This window comes from Motacilla alba, chromosome 5, assembly GCF_015832195.1.
Source record: "Motacilla alba alba isolate MOTALB_02 chromosome 5, Motacilla_alba_V1.0_pri, whole genome shotgun sequence".
In the NCBI taxonomy this organism is placed as follows: domain Eukaryota; kingdom Metazoa; phylum Chordata; class Aves; order Passeriformes; family Motacillidae; genus Motacilla; species Motacilla alba.
Genome location: NC_052020.1, coordinates 12,654,772 through 12,676,395, shown reverse-complemented (window position 1 = coordinate 12,676,395; position 21,624 = coordinate 12,654,772). Strand labels below are relative to the sequence as shown.

The window sequence follows — 21,624 nt, the reverse complement described above, 5'->3', positions numbered from 1 at the left end:
TTTAGTTATTTGCAGAAATTCATTTTGTAAATGCTTTTGTGATGGCCTATAGGTCAACTTGCAAATATTTCCCCAGAGATCAAGCTCAAAGAACATCAACTCTTTGGCTGCTTTTTCAAATTTTTCAAGTAAGGACTTGTATAAAGCAGATGCAGCCAGACTTGACCTTCTTGGGATGGTTGTAATTTATTACTCCAAGTAAGAATTGTTTTCTAACATAACCTTTCTATGGAAACAGATAATTTATGGTAGTTTTCTGCCTTCTTTTTTTTCCCCCCTTTTTTTCCCCCCACTTTTTTTTACTTTGTTTATGTTTTCTTAAATTTTCATTCTGCCTAGATTACATCCAGATTAAAAAGCCACCTATAATCTTATTCACAGTAAAACTACTCTTTACCTGCATTAGGACTGAAAAGCCCAAAATTGTGTTAGGAAGGGCTAAAGAGAAACTCTTCCTTAGCTGTAGTGAATAAGTACCTTTGGGAAAGTAAAAGATGGAAAGACACCCAATGGACTAAAATATGTCTTTCCTGCTCTGTAAGTAGAGCAGCTTAAGTTATTAAGCAAATTATAACATTTGCATAAATAATAATTTAATTTTTTTTCGCCAGCTTCCTAATTGCCCACATACTAGTAACATATTTTTTTACATTATCTCAAAGGATAGAACAACTCTTACATGCTATGTTGGACTTTTCTCAAATTATATAGTTCTTTGTCCAAGTAAATATTTCAGTGTTGACTTACTATGTTTGCAACTTATTTCAGTTTCTAAATAAATACATCCTCTCTCAAAATATGGTATCTTTGTTATGTTTCTGGTCCAAGGCTTTTGGCAACGATGAGCAGAGCCTCACTGACCACTCACCCCCCTCGACTGGTCCTACCTGCGGGTCACTCTGCAAAGCTGCTCTTCCCTTTTCCAGTAAAAAGCAGACTGCAGCCTCCTGTAAATGCAGAACACCTGTGGCACGGTGCTTAACTTGGAACAGTGCTAAAACAGTTTTGCAGCTCACATTTGCCACAAACCTGTCTTCTTTTATGTGCACGCATGTTAGTATACAAATTGCCAAATTGGTGTCAGTTGTAAAGTAATGGCATGGGAGGCATCATAAATTACCAGGGTGATCCTCAGGAGAAGACACTGCTGTATGCGAATGAGTGTTTTGCTCTCAGGGTAATGTATGTCTTCATCTGGCCCAGTAGTCAGCATATTGCCCTGTGTTGATGGATATAGTCAGCTTGAAACTACACTACATTTCACTGCACAATAAACATGGCTGTCAACACCATATAAAGCAAAATCAATTTATCCTGTATGGTCAGTGCGTTTTAAATGAAATTAATGTACTGTGGACCTGGTGGCAAAAAGGTAGTGTATTAGTTATGCATCCTCTATTTTAGGGCCCCTTTTTCATGCAAATGTGTTTCTTATATAGAATTTTTAAAAAGGTATACCTATATAATGCTTTCACTCTGAATTAGGAAAACTGATTTTTGCACAACTAAAAACTTGTGCCTGTATTAAGTAAAACTGCAGTGTTTTATGTACTGTAAAGAATTATTCTTACATTATTTGGAAAATAAATTCATGTTGGTAGCTGTAATAGTTTATAAAAAAGGAGGCCTATTGCTGTACTAATTTGTTGACAAGTATCTTCCCTTTTCAAGGTATTAAATTATATGACCAGTTTGGTTAGGTCTAAGACTGTCACTCCCACTGTAAACACTTTTTGCCTTTTTTTATAGCTAAGGTATAACTCTAAAAACATATCATCACAACTTCAGAAGTTTTTTTCCCTTTAAGACATGCCTTGGTCATCTGCTTCTCCCCTAGTAATTAGTTTTACACCTCAGCTCTGTGATCTCTAAACCTCCATGAGGCTTTGCTGTTTGTGGTCAGGAAACAGGGCTGGATGCATTCAAAATCCCAGTTTGGGCTGGCATGTACAAGCTGAATTGATGGCAGATAAAGACAGGACACTGGGATGCACTAAGGCACAGCGGGCACAGAGCTGGAGTGCTTGTCTCCCACTCTGGAAGCTCCAATCTGCAGTGCATGTACCTGTTGGAGGAAGACAGTTTTATTACATATATGTGGTTCAGATGCTCCAAAGCCCATCTAGAACACAATTAAAGCAGATGCAACTTTAGAATGTTCAGCTCCAAATAGAATCTGATCCATACAAATGGCAGCATGTACCTGGTGCACTGTATAATTTATTTTATAAAATGTTTGGCATATGCTTTGCTGCTCAAGCAGCAAAGTTGTTGCAATAGCTTGTGTCAGCAGGCCTACATCAGTTTGGATTCTCAAATGTAACTTTTATGTGAGTTTTTTTGAGCATTCAGAGAATGTGCTTCATGGTAAAGCCTCAGGTGGAAACTTTATCAAATCTCCGTGTCTTAATTGGAGAAATACCAGTGCAATTTGTTTCTTCAATTTGATGTTGGGTCATCTCAGATGGACAAGCCTGGCCAGCTACACTGAGACCACCAGTTGGCCCATCTCTCTTTCTTTCTCATAGATCTGGCAGCAGGGAGAGAGGGAGAGAGGGCAAAAGAGGCCAAAATAAGCACAGCACTGAAAGCGCTTTCCTAACGCACATAATAATGTTTTGCATCCATCTTGTTTCCTCCTGCCCTGACGTTACAGGGAGTAAAGCAGTGAATGGCTCTGCAGCTAAACTACAGCAGTATTATTGTTGGCCAACAGGAGGGGCCACGGTGGCTGAAGCCCGGGTCTACCGGGACTCGCGGGGCCGTGCCAGCAGCGAGCCCCACATCAAGCGGCCGATGAACGCCTTCATGGTCTGGGCCAAGGACGAGCGCCGGAAAATCCTCCAGGCCTTCCCCGACATGCACAACTCCAACATCAGCAAAATCCTTGGTAAGTGCAAAGGAATGGGCGGTGAGCTGTGTTGGCAGGTTTAGGTTGGATATTAGGAAGAAATTCTTTATTGGGAAGGGGCTGAGGCACTGGCACAGGTTGTCTGAGAGGCTGGGGATGTCCCATCCCTGGCAGTGTTCAAGGCCAGGTGGGATGGGGCTCTGAGCAACTTGGTGAAAGGTGCAACCTCCATGGCAGGGGGTAAGGACTGTGTCATCTCTATGGTCCCTTCCAACCCAAACCATTCTACAGTTCTATGACCTTCTCTAATTTTAGGACATATCTTTTACTGAGAGATGTTCGCCAAAATTACAACTACTGAAACTTAGGCAAATGAAGATTTATGGCTTGTTTTAATTTTCATTCCCTCTCTTTTCCCTTTCTGCTCCTTCCCTAATATTTTATTCTCAACAGCAGTCACTTTAAAACTTGGTAGCATTGAAAAGGAATGTTTTGTGAAATCTGTTGTGACAGTGCGTCCCAGTAAAGTCCCAATACCTGCAAGATCCCATTAGCATGCACTTGAACTACAAATCACCTGAATGCAAAATGGGACTTGCTAGAGTAAATACTGGGATAAAGTTAACAAAGTACAAAATCAAAATTAGAGGTTTATGTCAGACAGTGCAATGTCAAGAAAGACATCTGGCACAGTTCAAAAGACCTGTACATACAAACCTCACATCCAAAATCATGTTTGATTCAAAAGATTGCAATATTCAAAAAGCTAACTGTGCAATTAAAATATTGCTCAGGTAAAAGACACAGAAGTTAATATTTAATTTGTATAGATCGGGACAATCAGGGAATATTCCATGGGTTTTATTTTGCCACTGTGCAAATAAATGGACTCATTTTTGAGAAATTTTGATTTTCTTTATAAGACCCCTCCAGAGAATTGGAAACATACGTGAGAATGAGTGGTGAAATGTTAAAACCTATATTTGCTTTTTGAGTCTTTGAAGTGAAAGACAGATTCCAAATGTAGCTCATAATAAATAAAAGTAGAAATCAAGTTTCCTCTGTAATCATTTTATTGTAAACTCTGAGTTCAAATACAAAGTTTGTTGCATGTTAGTTCAATCAGAGGCAAGAATACATAGAAATAAATGTTACTTTGTCCTGAAACTTCCAAAATATTTCTTAGTAGTTCTCATATTTTTGTCTACCATATAAGTGAGTTATATGAATAGCCTTTCAGTTTTGTATAAAACCTTCACTGTTTCAATGTTGGCAGCTGTAGGGAATCTATATTATTTGTGTGCATTCTGTGAAAAAAACTATTAGGAGCATAGTAACTGTATTCATTAAAATGTAAACTTCCAGCATAAATATTTCAGAAGTGCCAGCAATTGAGTGTTTGTTAACCATGGAATTAACCTGTCAGTATCTGCTCTGCCACAAATAAGTCTATGTCCATATAATATCTGTGCAACTTTTCCAGGACAATGAGAAAAGAGACTGAAATATTAGAACTGACACAGAATATTGCTGGCTTCGGATAATATTTATACAACTTTTCCATTTGTTGATGTATGAAAAATGTTGGTAAAAGAATAGCTTCCACCCACGTTTACCACAGCTGTAATCGTTTTATTCATCTAAAAGACACCAAAAAGCTATTTTCTGCATTTCTTATTCCCGTCTCTGTTCAAGTGTTTAGATAGCTCCTTACAAACAATACAAGAGATCTGAATACTTTTGCCTCTTCCTGTGTACACTGTGTTAATTTTTAAACTTTTTTATTGGTGCAGCTTTCAATGAGAGTTTACAGTACCTGAAGTGGTGTATATAGTTACAGTGTGCTTTCTGTTTTACTTTTTGTCTTTCCAATGTGAGTTTGTGAAATGTAAGATTCAGTTCTGTGTGCTTATTACATCTGGCAAAAAAAAAAATAATATGCATAACAGAATTTAAAATAAGTGTCAGTATTATTCCAAGCTTATATCAGAAGTTCAGTAAATTTAAGATGCCCAGACAGCAAGGGATTGTTCATAATTTTGCTGAATCTATAAGGTTTGATACTTTTTTTTCCTGCTACATAGCAAGCTATTAATATCTATTAGCAGGAGTGTATAAACCAAATTCTCATAAAAATATCAAAGAACCCTGTGTCCCTAGGCAATGTGTTAGGCTTTTAACAGTGAAAGTATGGCTGCAGACTTTCCTTAACCACCACACTGTGCGTGGTATTACAGAGGTATGGAATTACTCACAGATTAATGCTCTTATTGTAAAAAATTAAGTAGTCTGTTTTGCAGCACGAGGCTGAGATTTTGAGACTTAACTATTGATTTTAAGATCTCTATTTAATAGAGATTTACATATGCTTGGTCTGCAGCAATATGTGAAAGTCAGTGTTCTTTTAAGGTGTCTCAGGTTGTGCAAGGCAATATATGTGCAGACTGATGTAAATTTAAATCAGTTTATTTAACGAACTTAATTAAAATTTATTACGGCGAGAAGGCACGTTGAATTGTGTATGGGCACAGCTAAGCCTGCTTCACTTGAGCACTCACTAACATTTTGTGTCCATAGGATCTCGCTGGAAGTCCATGTCAAACCAAGAGAAACAACCTTATTACGAAGAGCAGGCACGACTAAGTAAAATCCACCTAGAAAAGTACCCTAATTACAAATACAAGCCTCGACCAAAACGTACCTGCATCGTGGATGGGAAGAAACTGCGCATCGGTGAATACAAGCAGCTGATGAGGTCTCGAAGACAGGAGATGAGGCAGTTTTTTACCGTAGGGTGAGTACAATTGTTGCAATTGTTTTCCAAGATGGAGCACGCTGTTTGAAACCAAATAGACTTATCTGTTTAAGTCACTGACTAATGTCTTTTAGAAGGAAAGGGTTTGAACCGGTAAGACCTTATTAAAAACATAAGATGGAATATGGAGCTATCAGCTTGCCACTGAATGCTGATTGTAAGACTGATTGTAGAATTCTTTAAAGTCAAAAGAAGTTGTTTCCCATTAGCCTGAAAGGTTTGAATCATGTCTTTTGTGAGTTTTTAGTAAGCTAATTCATTCTGGGTTAGTAATGACTCCAGCATCATTTCCTAAATTAAGAAAAGAACAAAGAGAGAAACACAAAGGATTATTCCTGTGTAGAATAGGAGTCAGGAGAGGGGGAAAAGGGAGAGGAGTAATAGCAGTTGCATGAGGAACACACACAAATGAATGATATCAAGGTATGAAGCTACTAGGAGCTTTGTTATTTAGAGAAGTATAAATTTTATTTTTAATAAGTTTTAGAAGAAGTCTTTCAAGTAGTGCACAGATAGACTGGGTAGATCTATAACTAAAATCTATGGCCCAAAAAGATCCTGGCACAGTTTTGAGAACATTGCGTGTGTTTTTAGTGGCATTTCCTCTGGTGTTCAGCAGAGAAAGCAGCACTATGAAACATGTACAGGCTAAAGATAAGAAAAGTCCAGTGAAACAACTGCACCATAACTGATTTCTCGCTCCTGTTTCTTTTTTTTATGAATTAATCTGTGATGCTCAGTGCTCTAACACAATGTTTCTGGTGATTTACAAAGAGTCTAAAAGCTGTCTCCAGTGCCAGCCTTTCCAAATTCACAATGTTCTGCTTATTTCTCTAATCACAATAGTCTCCTTTTGTTGGGTACTTCACTACCAGATAATTGACCTTGACGTCGATTATGTGCCCTCATTTTTGGCTTGGGATGCAGAACTCCTGTTGCAGTCAATTATTTTGTGGTACAGCCTGCAACAATGTGGGCTCTTTCTTCAATCAGTAAATAGAAGTGGTTTTGATATCTTGAAATAGCCTTCCAGTCTATAGTTATGACATTGTTTTTTTATTCTTCAGTCTAAGGGAAATTGTTTACTAATAGTCTTCCATCAAAATTGCACATAGGACTCTTAAATAGAAATCTGAACTTATACAGCACATCACAAATTATAATCAGATTGAGGGAATGAAATTCTAGCTTATGTCTTCTAAAGCAGATTGACAGACCAAATCACATCTAGACAAGAAATGCAAAAGAAATGCCAAAACAGCAGTCTGAACAATTTGAGAATTGTTTACTAATTCAAAACAGCATTAAGCAGTAGCGTTTTACACATTAAATGTGATGGCTAAATGGGAGTGAATATGGAGAATGGATTTAAGAAACTTCTAAAAGTGCCTACCTAGAGAGTGAATTCCTATTAAAATATATATACACTGAAAGCTATTCAAAACTAAACTGGTGCAACCTAAATATAACATCTTTCTCACGTATCCAACAGTGTGATCATGAAGACCATGAGAATGTCACCATTTTTTGAAAGGATTGTTTCCAATTTCTATTAATGTTAAGTCCATTTCACCATGTTCTATTAATGTTGAAGAAGTTTAAAGTAAACTACCTCTGTGCAGTTATATGATGATGCACTGGATTTTACCAAAACCAATGAGTTTTAGATGGAAAAGAGAGTACGAAGTCTAATGGATGCATTCAATAGAGATGAAATGAGATCTGTGTTGCTGTTCAATGTGAATATAGATTACAGTCCTGAGGAATCACAGGCTAGGATTTAAAAAAAAAAAAAAAATTTCATACTTCCCTGTGACTTCCCACTGTTGTCCCAAATTCCCCTTTTCCCTCAAGAATAATTTAAAACAAACTTGTTGGAAGACACCAAGTAAAATTAGTGAAAAAGCCAGACTAGAACATCTTTTTTGAACTAAAACATAAAACATGGAATCATTTGTCTCAGCAGAATAGTTTACTAAGTAATGAAAAGCAACATTTCTTCCAAATCCGATTATAACTAAGTGAAGCACAGTAACTGAGCCCATCAGCTTCTTAAACTTACTCTTCCCTGTGTTTAACATAAATATCACATAAAGTATCAGCTGGAACAGTTTTCCTAACTGACCTCACACCCCCATTATTTTTCCACTGTTTTGATGGAACAACATAAATCATCCTTCAGAACTGCAGACGTGAGAGCTGAGATGCTGTTTCCTCTTCAGAGTGAAATAAGAGACAAATGTGGTTTTTCGGATTGAATATGCTCTGTGTTTACAGTAAATATTTCAGTGGAAGATAGAGAACAAAAGTACAAAATAGACTCCAATGAAATGTGCCAAGTGCTTCATCACACTGCTTGAAGTACTGCTGGGGTTTTTTTTGGTTTGGTTTTTTTTTTGAAGAACAAACCAATTAAGTTGTGAATGGGCACACCAAAATGGCAACAAAAGATCATCACAGAATAAAAAGATAAGTAGGAGATGTTTGGAGAGCCAGATACAAATTCAAAGCAGGTGGCTAAAGGAAATAGTAAAAAGCAAGAAAAAATATATTTTTCATAATTGTGTTTGCATTTTTCTTATACCAAATGTCCATTTATGTTTTAGGAAATACAGTAAAGACTAGTTCCTGTCAGACTCCCTTAGGTGAGCCACTGGCTAACATAGGATAATTCTGCTATGAGTACAACCCCCCAACACAAACATGGAGTTCTCCATGGCTCAAACTTTTTTGTTGCAAAAGGCTCACACTGCTCATGTGACTGAACCACAGTCTTTGACAAACTTTGGTAAGAGGCAAAAAGGGAGTTTAAAGAATTTCAAGATACAAACTAGCCAGGATTTAAAATTAAATAGAGAAATAAGCTAATGAATGGCCAGGTTCTGTACTGATTTTTGAAGAAAAACGTCTAAAGAATTGAATGAGAATGAAAATTTCTTGGAATAAATTGGCCAGGAAATTAATGTTTCAAGATAATTGTTATATATCTAATAGAACAAAATCTGTGAACTGCCAAGTATTCTAAAGAACACAGTGGAACTTATAGTGTGTGTAGGCCTTCTATTGCATCCCTACATGAATGAATTTTGTTCCAAATGAGGCAGATAACACACAGAAATAATTCATATTTAATGCAGAGTATGTTAAAAATTGCTGCTTTCAATCTAGGGGAAGCTGAATCTGAAGCCAGCTATGTCTTTAAAATAATTGAGTTATTTTTAATAGTAAAATTATTAATGGAACTTGTGAATGATACCTTCAGCATAAGTTAATCCCGAAAAGACTTCAAGTGATTTACAATTTATCCTCAATAGTAGTTTTTTGTAATGCATAAATAAATGTGAGCTAAGAAATGGATCATATATAAACCGTAAATTCAGATATTTTGAGTCTGTCTTTTGTTGCCTTGTCTTACAAAGATAATTCATTGCTCAGTCATTTTTACAGTCTAATACACTCTAAATAGAAGTATATGCTATATACATTTCTCTGCAAAATGATGTAAGCAGTAACTTTTTTCTGTGCTTTACCAGAGTAAGATGTTTAGAATAAAGCCTTTATAGTGTTTATAACTACTGTACACACGTAGTCTGAATGTTGCTAGGCTATGGTTTTGAATAAGTCTGTAATATTATACTCCTGTAGCTTGAACTTAAAGCAAGTACACAATGGGTGCTTTTGTGAGATTTACTGTTATTTCATTCCTTATGGGAATGTGAGTTTCAGGGGTGTGTAACATATGAGCGTTTTGCTTGATGCAATCAATTTCTGCTTCAGACATTTAAATAGCTGTCAGAAAATGGTTGGGAAGGGATCAGAAAACAATGGTCATTTGCCAATTTAAATGTTTGGCTGGTTTGGCAAAAGTCAAAAGAGGAACATTCTCCAGAAAAATACTAAGAATATTAATGCCACAAATTTGTAAGCAGGTCAGTTTGGCTAAGAATTTTCCTGTTACTTACATTTTTATATTTACTTAAAATACTTTGGGCCAAATGTTAAGCCCCAGAGTGGACAGACAAGTTATTAGTGCTGGCAGAGCAGAGGAGAGTGACCTCTAGTAATTGTCCACATGAGGATTTCTTTGCCAAGGAGGAGATGGAGGGGACAGGAATGGTCTGAAGCCAGGGTACATAGAGATGTGCCACCATTCCTCATGGCGCTGAAGAGACCAGAAGATTAATGTTGCTTTCTGGAAATCTTAACAGGCAGAAAACTTCCATGTGCAACTGAGCTGAATTGTAACCTGTAGCTTGCAGGTAAAGTATGTTTTTATCTCCCCCCCTCCAAGGTTCTATGATCGGTAAAACTCTAGCTAGAGGCAATGATTAAGTGTGTGGAATTTAATGTAATAAAAGACTCCATTAACATGAATGCCTTTAAGATTTGCAAATACAAGAAAACATAATGGCCAGAGCTGTAGGTTAGAAACTCCAACTCTTCCTTTCAGGGAGAGCAGTGGGAATTTAAACAAATGCTCTGTTTTCCTCCCCACAAGAACTTAATTACTTAGGAAATGATAACACTCATCTCTAGTAACACATGCCATCCACATAGCTTGTGATATTTTAAAATAAGACTTTCTGGGATGTAATGTGGCAACTAGAGCAGAATTTACAGTGTCAACCTGATCAGCTCTAAATAATAACAGGTATTAAATCAGAGGTAGGTGTCCAGTTACTGGGGGTGTGTAAGTGCCCATGTTTAAGTGCTAGCAAATTTTTTTGCTGGCAAATGGGTAGCAATTTGAGACCCTTTCCAATTAGGTGGTACAGTTACCACATGTTTACAGTTCCACAGTGAGATATAGGTAATTTAAAATTATTACCCAGCCAGCAGCAGGCAAGCACAGCATGTCTGATTTTTGTTTAACGTGTAAAAAAGGACTGCATTTATGAATGACAAATTCAGTAAGCCTTTAACTTTCCTGCTATACCAATAAAGTTCTTTGACAATTAGATTCATTCAGTAGCTTGCTATGCATTTGTCTGGTGTGCTCCCAAGTTAAAAGTACCCCTGTGAATTTGGCTTCTTTATGCTCCGATGACCACCTCCATTTACACTTTGAAATGGGTGGTAGTTGGACAAGTGTACCCAGTCCCACAGAATGTGGATGTGCAGAAGAGTTCTGCTCACTGAGTGTTTGAAATACCAGGATTTCTCTGTCCTTTAGGCCTTAACACTGATAACCATTGCTTCATCAACATATGTCACAGCATTTTCTTAAGCAGACTTTTAAAATTGTTCTTGCTGCTTGTAAAAAGGCAATTTGCTTCTGAAAAAAACACAAACTTTTCAGGGAGGAGAGCTATAGAGGTAGATATTAGTGTTCTGATACTTAATGTCATCTGTAACACAGCAGCAGCTTTGGCACAATCATTCTTTGAGTCAGTTCTACAACTTCTGTTTCAGGAGTTGTGAAAACTTTTCTCAAAGCATCATTTGGCATTGATATTATGGTGTTCTTTGATGAACTGGTGATGTTTTGTTTTGTGAATTTATTTAGTCTAAGAAATACCAGTGACAGATTATTAGATGGGCAGATCAGAAAGAATTAAGTGTGTATGGCCTGATGACAACTACATAGATTTTTCTGTTGACCATGTGTGGGTTTCTTTTTCCTTTGCTTTGTGGAAACATTCATTAATGTGAACATTTTCTGTGTCTAAAAGTTGTGGAGGAGATACATGTGGGTTTTTACCAGTAACAGTTTATACTCCTGAAAACATGCAATCCTAAACCAGGAATGTTCCCATGTGAGGTAGGTGTTCAATTTTATGGATAAAGTATTGAAAGATGTTTGCAGAAAATCACTTGCAAGCAAATACATTGGCTGAAAATTGTTTTCACAGAACATTTATCAGACCATTTAAAAAGTGAAAATTTAGTGAAAAATCCCAAGCTGTTTGTAAATCATCTGCAAATCATCATTTGCAAACAGGAGTATAATGACTGTGTCAAATGAATTACTGCGTTTTTGCTCGCTGCTAGCCAGGTGTACGAGACTTACACAACAGATGTTTGAATTTCTCAAGCTGTGCAGAGGCTGTAAGAGTCAGGCTAGCAGTACCAGCCATGACTGCAAACTATTTCAGTGGTGTGTTACACAGGGTGTTCATGATTTCACTGTATCACTACCCAAACCTGAAGGACTGCAGCTTCCCTGTAACTCTCCAGTGTGATATTTATCAAAATTAATGTTTGATCAATGAACAATAAAGACTGGACATTTAGGGTTTTTTAAATAAGCTTAACATTATTTTTTGTATTGATTTAGCCAATGATTAGGAAATTGTGAGACTGGTTTATAAAATGTCCTTTTGAATTCAGCATGGAATGACACAGTGGTCAAGTTGTAGATTCCTTAGACTATTCAAACATACCTGACATTGTTTCTCCTGTTAAAATCTATAATAGTTCATTGTTCAATATTGGTCAATATTGCTCTAAAGAAGGTTGGGGATACATTGAAATGTATGATTCTTTAAATAGATTATGCAAATAGGCATCTATGTTCAATAACTAGTCAATACAAAGTCAGCATCTTCCAGGGCAGATTTGTTGTTCTGTTGTACCAAGTACTTTGCTTCAAAACCCCCATCTTAAACATAAAATCCTAAAAGGCAAATGGCATTTTGATGATGGATCCAAATAAAAATCAAAATCCAGCAATCAAATGCCAAAAGAATGTCCAAGTGCTGTAGGAGTCTACCTGGCACTTACATAGTAAATTAGATACTTCAGTTTCTCTCTGCTGTTTTAGGTAATCTTTAGATCCTCTCATTAAAAGAAGCTCTTGCCATGAGTTTAGAGGATTTAGATTTTGGATATATGGTGTATACGGTAGCAGGCAGGCATCACACGGTGCCTGAAGCCTTCTGGTGGTCTCTGTCCAAGTGCTAGTTTGTATTATGGTTTGAATAAACACATACAGCACATGAAAGGATGTCTGAGTGACTGAAAACTCTTCAGTTCCCAGTTGTCCTTTGGGGGAGATAATGAACCAATACCATAGAGGACTCTGAGCCCAGAGGAATACATGGAGCCTTTCTAGGAAACCACTTGCTTTTCTTTCCTTTGGACTTGCAGAAGGTCTTCCCTCCTGTAAACACAGACAGTGACACTTCTCTCTTGTTTTTCCTTCCAGACAACAGCCTCAGATTCCAATCACCACGGGAACAGGAGTTGTCTACCCTGGTGCTATTACCATGGCGACCACCACGCCATCCCCTCAGATGACATCAGATTGCTCCAGCACCTCTGCCAGCCCTGAGCCCAGCATCCCTGTCATCCAGAGCACTTATGGTATGAAGACGGACAGCGGAAGCCTTCCTGGAAATGAAATGATAAATGGCGAGGATGAAATAGAAATGTACGAGGACTATGAGGATGATCCCAAATCAGACTATAGTAGTGAAAACGAAGCCCATGAGGCAGTCAGTGCCAACTGAGGAGTGTTCACAGAATTAAAGTACTCAGACTCATTTGGGTTTTTTTGGGGTTTTTTTGAACAAAAGTTCTTAAAGAGCCTGCATGCATGTGTGGCTCCTACAGTTACATCAGCAGAATGGTCTTAAATGTTTCTTATTGTGTGAGACAGATTGTTTCCCTAATTTTTCATGAACTTGGGTTTTTTTTGTTTTTCTTTTGTTTTGTTTTTTTAATTTAGGTGAAGACATAAATATCAGACATCAGGACTTGAGAACTTATATGAATCAATAGCTGTCTTACAAGTCTTACCTTTTGTCTTTTTCCGTTTGGATGCTGATAAAGGTTTAAGTTACTGTTTTAGATGGGGGTTATACATTCTCACTCAGGTATGCTGTGCCAGCCTACAGGTTGTGAATGTGTTTTTATTCTGGATTATTTTAGAAAACAAAAACTGCAGATTTCATATTGTGAAAGAGAACAAGTCCGCAAGTGTGCACACCTGTGCATCATAGCTTGTCTTTAAAAAATAGTCTCTGAATTCCATTTTTTTTCCATATGTATAGCTGAACTTCTGATGTGCCAAACTTTTCATAACTTTTGAATCTTAACATTTAAACAAAAAGTCTTAAAGAAGACACTGTAAAGTCTTAGACAATCCTTTGGCATCTTAAAAAAATATATAAAACCTAATTTTTTTCCAGAATATGGTAAAGTACTCAGGAATCTGGAGACAGGATATTCTTAATTAGTGAACATGGTTGCCATAGTGCATGTGCCCAATTGCTTTTGCCTCTTGATGTGCCATTAGTGTGAAATTTTAAGTAAGCACAAAAGAGCGATCACCAGCTATGGACAGGCCTGTCTTAGCAGTGTGAGGCCACCTCTGATTACATTCTCTACCCCTTTGCTTTTAACCCTTGCATTCAGTCTTAACACATTTTCTCTTAAATAATTTATTCATTCCAGAATGTCAAGGGTCCAATTACTTAATATTTATTTTTAAAAGTACAGTTGGTGGCATTACACTTACAATTCCTTATTGATATTTTAAAGAGCCTCTTCTTCCCCCTTCCCTAAATCACACAGCTATATGAAAATAAAAGTGCACCTGCTACTAAAATGAACATGACCTTTATGAGTGAGAAATTCACTTGTTCCTCTAACACTGTATGTTCAAGGAGCACTTGGAAACACTCTGCTATATGTATTGCAAACTAAAGTGAGTACTTTTAAATGTAAATAGAGTACAAATACCCCTAAAAATGAGTTTATAGTTATAAACCTCTACACTTAGACAGCAAGGGCAGATGTAAAATCCAAACTGCATTTACAGTCTACCATGCTGAATTTTTAGGGCCTGAGGAACCTGTGGCAAATCATAGCTCTGCACATCATGTTCCCATTGCCACCTGAAGGAACTGTGCTACCTTAAGTATCTATGCAGTGATTTATTTGTGAGACTCCAACTGGGGGACAGAGGGAAACTCAAATATCTAATTGCAAAGGTGGGAAAATGGGTCATCAAAAATATTTATTGTATATTAGTCAAGTGGGAATGCGACTCGTCAAGTGCTTTGGGATCTTTGGATGTAAGGTGCTATAGAAATTAAAATTTCTGTTTGTATTACTTCTAGAAACAATGCAATTACTGGAGAAAATTCTGGGAAATATGCAAGACTCAATTCAAAGATTGTGAATCTGTTAGATTTCAAATATGGAGGAGAAACTGCCTTTATTTTTTCCCCTCATGCTCCACTCCTGTTTACAAATAGATCACTGTATATATATACAGTTCCATTAGGCCTGAGGAATAACTGCTGAAGATCTTCAACTCTTTTATTTGGAATTGGCTGTGTTCAGCACACTGGTGATAAATTCAGGCTCGGGCTGAGAGATAGCAGGAGGCCTAAAGCAGCTCCTCTGGAAGTCTGGGAGCATCTTCTCACGGAGCTGCACAGGTTTTGCTTCGGACAACACAAGGAGCCTGTGTTAGTCCGGCTGTCCTGGTGCATCCTGCTCTGCAGACACTCCTGTGAGCTGCAATGGCAGGATGCCCAGTGGAGGAGCAGTCACCTTCCTGACAGCCCCGCTGATCCCTGTCCTGTCAGAAACAGCCATTTTTGCCACTGTAGGAATCGCGTTTCTATGTGAGAGAACGACCCCCCCCCCCAAGACAAAGAAGATTGTTCAATTTACAGGACAATTTATAAAGATAATGGCATAGAAACACAATGGTCAAATTTCTCTGACCATTTTGTAATTTGGAACAAAAAAAAGCTATATTTTTAATATTTATTTAACTGTGTTCTGAGTCCATGTCTAATAAGCAATAAACTGGTCTAGCCAAGTCTTCAAAGGCATATGCTGTGTCATTAGCTGGTGAGCGTCCTCTTTAAGCTGGCTAAGGTACTGATAGAAAGTGGTTTTTTGTTTTTAAAATAGCTTGGGAATTTGAACTGGTTTTAATACATTCAGCTCAGATTGGGGGGAGGACATCATTATTTCCTAAAAAAAAAAAAAAAAAAAGACTATTTATTAATGTCTTACATAATTCTCCAGTTAGAAGTATCTCTCCCTCCCCCCACGTCACTCTCTTTCTCTCTTGCTCTCTTTTTTCCTGGTTTTGTTGCATAGGTAGAATGCTGTATTGCTAGCATTGTATTTTATGTAATTATTTTTTTTGCACAAAGGCAAACATTTAGATTAGTTGGTTAATTTTTTTTTTTTTTTTAATTTTATGACCATGCCAAAATAATATTCTGCAGGCTTGTGGAGAACAAAGGACTGTTCTTTAGGACTGAAACTTGATTTTGCTTGTAGTACAAAAAAAACACACACTCACAGATGTTGTTTCGTAAGTGTTATAAGCACTGGATATAAATGGTATTTTTTATCACTTCTGACTAATGTGAAACTGTTGTACGAAAACTACATGAACAAAAGTCATCTGTTTCGACTCGTGTGGGCCTGCCTCACAGTTGCCGGATTTGAGTCATTTTTATGTCTTGTTATTTCATTTATTTATGCAAAATACATGTATGTATGAACACTTTGTTTTAGCTCCAGCCCTGCCTCAGTGCTGATGCTCTGTATGTTAAAGCCACATTCTTGAAAATGACTGGCTGTTCAGGAATCACCAGCTGGTAAAAATTGCATTTACTGGCTGGGGGAGTGGGAGGAACATATTTGAGTCTGAATTGTGCCTATGAGCGTGTTATTCTATTTATTAGCCGACATTGGCTCTAAAATGTCAGTAGAAATCAAGGAAGGACAATCATAAGGATGAAACCCAACATTTTTACTTTATTAATCGGAGCTCAAAACAAAGTTTTTTGATGAATTTGCCATCTCATTTTAGATTTTTTTAAAATTGTGTAAATATAACATAGGAAATAGAATTTTATTTTTTGTTCATGGATACTTAGTGAAGTATAAGTTATGTATTTACTTTTGTTCTATATCAGTGTATGTTGGTCCATATTAAATGCTGACAAGTCACTGTACCTCATGTAGATGCTGAATTTACACCTGCAGTGTGAGCGCAGTATTGTGGACCTGTAGCTGGGACAGCAAGATGCCTCACTTGTGCTCTCTCTGATTTTTAATAGCATATTCCACAAACAGGGAATAATTTCTTCTTTTTTAGAAAGTTGATACATGAAACATGCCAAGTTTTGGCTACATTTGATGGGAAACACCGTCTTCTGAATCCAAGTAAAACCAATGAGATATTTTACTTAACAAGAATGGCATTTGGAAGTCAAAAGCATATTCCTGAAAGATTAAAATGACTGAAATGGCCCTTGCAACGCAGGCAAGACTCAGTGATATCAAACCTTTATGTTGTACATCCATTTAATCATGTTATTGTTACATTAGGCTACAACACCACAGAAATTGTTCACACAATACATAAAGAGGATTCATGGAATTGCTTCTTAAGCTTTGTGTTTGAGGCCCCTTAGAAACTGACTGGAAAAATAACTCCATTCAGGAGCACTAATATAGTAATACTATTTTCTCTGTGAACAGTTTATTTAATTAACAGATACAATATATTTTCTTTTAGAAAATTGTTAAATACTTATATTCAAGAGAAGGAAACTCCCCAAACAGTCTGATACCAGCCAGAATCGTTCACTTCTTATTTTATAAAAATGGAAGAGAAAGGTCCCCAAGGAAACCATACTGCTTTCCAGGGTTTATGTGCAGAAACAAGTCTGGAGAACTGGCCAGATCCTGGTCTGCCTGTGTGTTTGGGCATCACCATTTAGCTTGTGAAGCCACCCGCTGAGCATTCACAGGATCCCAACATAGTGGTCCTAAATCAGCGTACTCAGGTGCAGAGGGAGGGAAAAGACAGAGGGATGGCTCTGGGATGGAAATGCAAACCCAACAGCAGCATTAGCCCCAATAAATACACCACCCTGGGCAAGGTGCACAGCCGCCAGCTGTGGGCAGCCTCTGCTTTGGATAAACACAACACAAACACCTCCCAGTGCCATCTAATCTCCGGGTTGGCTTTCTGGATTTTGTTTTTTGGTCGCATCAAAGGCATGGCATTTCAAAATCATCTCCCAGCAAAACATTCTACAAGATTTAGACCCCATCCTTCCCCAGAAAAACACCTACCTACCTGCCTAAGATGAAGCATGTTAGTACTTCCACGGTGGTCACGAGGACCAGTGCAGTGTTGGTGATAAGCGGGGTGAGCTTTGCTGAGCCAGGGCCACAGTAAGAACAACTGCACTGGAGATGCAGCCAGCGGGATGTATGATAGAGTTCTTCATGTTTTTATGAGAAGTTAATGAATGGGCTTGGACCCCTTGGTGTTTTGCATGCTTTTTTAAGATTCAAGGTGGCGCTTAAGCATGTTGTTTTAAAAGAATAATACTATATGACCTCATTTGATCATTTACAAAACCCTTTTTTCTTTAAAAGAAACTTCTTCTAAACTTTTTTTTTTTTTTGGTACAACACATTAAAATCTCTGATTTTTCTCAGACCAAGATACATTTTTGATATGTAGCAATGCCCTGCTACAGAAGGAAAAAACAATATATGTGCAAAATCATTTCATTTTAATCCGACGTCCTTTCTTAACTACCAGAGTTGTTGGAAATGGTGACAAAGAAGTATTCTGAGATTTCACACGCTGGGTAAAAAGGGGTAGGGTGGGGTGAACTGGGCTAAAGGAAAACTTATCAAATTGGTATTTATGGCAATATGAAAGCTATAAAGCAACTTAGTGACATGGCTTGCTTTGTAATTTCCGCTTTCTAAAAACCACAAGTGAGGTCCTTGGTGCTCTTGGAGTATGGGGAATGTGCAAATATTTAACTGTTTGTATGCTGCACATTGCAGACCTGCTAGTGTGCATTCTCCGTTTGTCTTCCTTTGTCATTTGTGTTTTGCTTTCCAGAAAGCAATGTTGTTTTTTTTTCTCGTACCTTTCTTCAGCTTGTAGCAAACTAGAATGCTTAGCATTTATGTTCATTCATTATTGTATTTCCCATGTAAAATTTTTTTTATTACATTAAGACAAGCTTATAAGCTGTTACTACATAACTTATCTTACTGTAACTCTTATTTCCTGACATTGTAATTTGTTTGTGATGTATATTGTGAGATTGTACTCTATGTTAATTTAATCAGCACAATTCACTGACATGCTGGACTGACATGCTAGCTGCTGTTTCAAATTGTAAAGTTTGTGTAGAGCTGTTGGGACAACTGAGACTCTCTTGTCAAGGTACTATGCTTTGATTCCTATAGCAACACCGTGGGTGCAGCTCTTACTGGCGAGGGCTGCTTGTTTAACAGCCACTGGCTACTTAATGGGCAGGTTTTCTTTGTAGAAATTCTATATACAGTGCAGGTACCTACCTGGGCCCGTGGCCGGTAATTATTTGGGCGTTTAGAGGAAAAACTAGTGTCTATTGCTGCTTTGAATATGTTTTAAAGTCTGAAAATGTAAATAGTTTATCAAAAAAAAAAAATCTTGTACAGTCCAGTGTAAAGTTTTTAAATGAACTTAAAGGTTGCCATCACATCTCACACTCTCCTCTTGATACAGTAAAAAGAAAAAAAAAGAAGAAAGAAAAAAGTTTGCTAAGGATATTGATTTAAGAAAAAAAAAACCTGTTCTCAGATTAAAAAAGAGAATAGTTATTCTTAGCTCTGCTTCATTGCATAAACAGACTTCTTGGATTTTGTTGTGCAGTATTGACGTGAGGTAAATTAAATATTAAATAATCTTTCAGTGGTACTTTTAAGAGTCTTCTCCTCCTCTGCCTCAGTTATTGATGGAAAAGACAAAATTGAAAGACACTGTCCATATACAGTATGTTCTGGTGTACGTTGGCACCTTACCTACATGTTTCGGGTGGGAGGGATTTTTTAAAATTTTTTTTCTTTTTTTTTTTTTTTTTTGCACAAGGTGCTTTCCTGATATGTTTAACATGTCATCCTTGGGTGATACAGTATATGCCATGATAGGGGTTTAGACCCCTCAGGGGAGTGTCTATAAGACTGCCTATTTATGCTCATTTACCTCAAGACTGTCCTCTCTACCCTTAATCTATTCACCATCACTCCATCTTTTGTACTGCTGTTGACACTTACAAATTAAAGATAAATTTTGTTTTACGAGATGTGTGTGTGATTTCTTCTATGCACCCCCTGTTCCTTTGAATTTAGAATCAAAGACTGACCATGATGAGTTGATGGGAAAATTCAACTAGGCCTGTTCAGCTGGCCTCCTGTAAATTTGGTGACTGAATTTTGGAGCTCTTATGTTTTGCCCACGCCTTTCTAGTCTACGAAGCATTTTTCAGCCTCTGAAATCCATTAACACCATATGCTGTAAAAGACATGCATGATAACCAATCTAATTTGACAATACATACTGAATACTGTCAATTTTGTGTGCAGGAAGTGCTGCTGGTAGCAACATAATCTCAGAAGGATTTTTAGTGAGTAGAAATGAGACAAAACAGTTCTCACGTTTCTTCTTTCTTTGCCTTCCCCTCTTCTGCTGCATATAACTTTAAACAAACTAACCAAAGTTAAACAACAAAAAGCCTATAGTTGCCATATTGCCATGTCTGTAAATTGCTGCCATTGGTGTGTTGTGATTTGTTTCTGACTTAGCAATTCGTCATGGTTCTCATAGGAAAATAATAAATTACATTGATGAGTACTGTTGTGGAGCAGAAATAAAACAGAGCCTTTTGGTTGTACATGACATCAGATTCTAGTCAAGTTTCAGCTGGTGCGCAAACCACCCTGAAACATCCAAGTGGGACAGCATTCTTTCTTCCTTGGAGCAAGCATCATACATGGACTTCCTAAAAATGACATTCTGCACTATGAATCTGTGTGGTGGAATACTTCAAAGTCAACAATGGATGGTAATGAGGAGTCTGACCAACATGTTATAATGGAGAAATACATAAATACTGACTTGTGCAATTTAATCCAATTTATTTCCTCTGTTCCCCCCCCCCCCCACACACCTGTTACCGTGTGATTTTTCTCCTTTTTCTTACCTGAATCTGCAGCTGTGAGTCCTGATCAGTAATCTGGAACACACTGGTGTTGTCAGCTGGGTTGTTACACAAGTACAATGAAAAGCAAACCAAGCAAGGGCTACAAAAGGTCACTGCTTCCTGCAGCAGTGAGGCACAAACTGTTCATGTGACATGTCTAGGTGCCAATCTAAAAAAAAAGTGCACTAATTGCCACACAGGACAGGGGGCTGTCTCCACATGTACAGCAATCTTCTGGACAAGGCCGTGTGTTGGGGGCTAACCCATAGAGCAAGAGCAGCACATTGCTTTTTCCTGCTGCTGGGGAGAGCAGCACCTCTGACCAACTTGCTGCAATAAATATAATAAATAAGCTCCTAAGTTACCATGGTTATTCCAATCATCACAGGAGGGTCCTACTGAACTGGAAGCACCAAACAAGTGACAGAGCACAACAAATACGAGAACTGAGGTGGCCCCTGCCGCTCTGGTCCTTTCTCCTGCTCTCAGATGTTTCTCCCTCTGGCTGAGCACAAACTCTGCTCACCAGCTGCAGGCTCCCTGGGAGCCCTCAGGATGGCTGCACTTTGGGGTTTTCAAGATTCCAAGGTATGGCACGAGCCTGTCTCCCCACTGGGATTTTCCCGTGGTGATTAACTGCTACCACAGTAGCCCAACAGCAGCAGCTCATAGGGGTTGGGAGGAGGAGGAAAAAAGTAGTAGTTGATTTATATCTTTAATATATGGTTTATAATAGAAAATATGAGCTCCAGGTTGTGTCTCTGAGCAGTTAATGACCAGCTGGGTTAAGGTCCTTCCAATACTGCCATCGGTCATCGGCTGCCAGGAAGTATCCTTCCTGTCATCTATTATTCCTTAATTGTATCAAGACCCACTACAGCAGAGGACTGTTAAATCTGTGGATTAATTGGAATCTGACCCTCAGTAAGTTCTAATAATATCAAGGCCGTTTCAGGTTAGCACTGGTCTCCTTGACA

At 37.8% G+C, this 21,624-nt stretch overlaps 1 protein-coding gene across 17 annotated transcripts in view; it reads left to right on the top strand.

Moving 5' to 3' along the window:
* The window catches only part of SOX6 (SRY-box transcription factor 6), a 374,568-nt gene extending 354,820 nt beyond the window's left edge, over positions 1-19,748 (top strand). For 14 of the 17 annotated variants that reach the window (XM_038139352.1, XM_038139350.1, XM_038139349.1 and 11 more), the window contains 3 exons: positions 2,657-2,890; positions 5,429-5,645; positions 12,814-19,748. In XM_038139352.1, the coding sequence (XP_037995280.1) occupies positions 2,657-2,890; positions 5,429-5,645; positions 12,814-13,117 (755 nt within the window). In that variant the 3' untranslated portion in view covers positions 13,118-19,748. Of the gene's footprint in view, positions 1-2,656; positions 2,891-5,428; positions 5,646-9,874; positions 9,926-12,813 lie in introns of all 17 variants that reach the window. The other 3 variants (XM_038139359.1, XM_038139363.1, XM_038139366.1) reach the window with 2 other exon arrangements.
* The last annotated feature ends 1,876 nt before the right edge of the window (positions 19,749-21,624 follow it).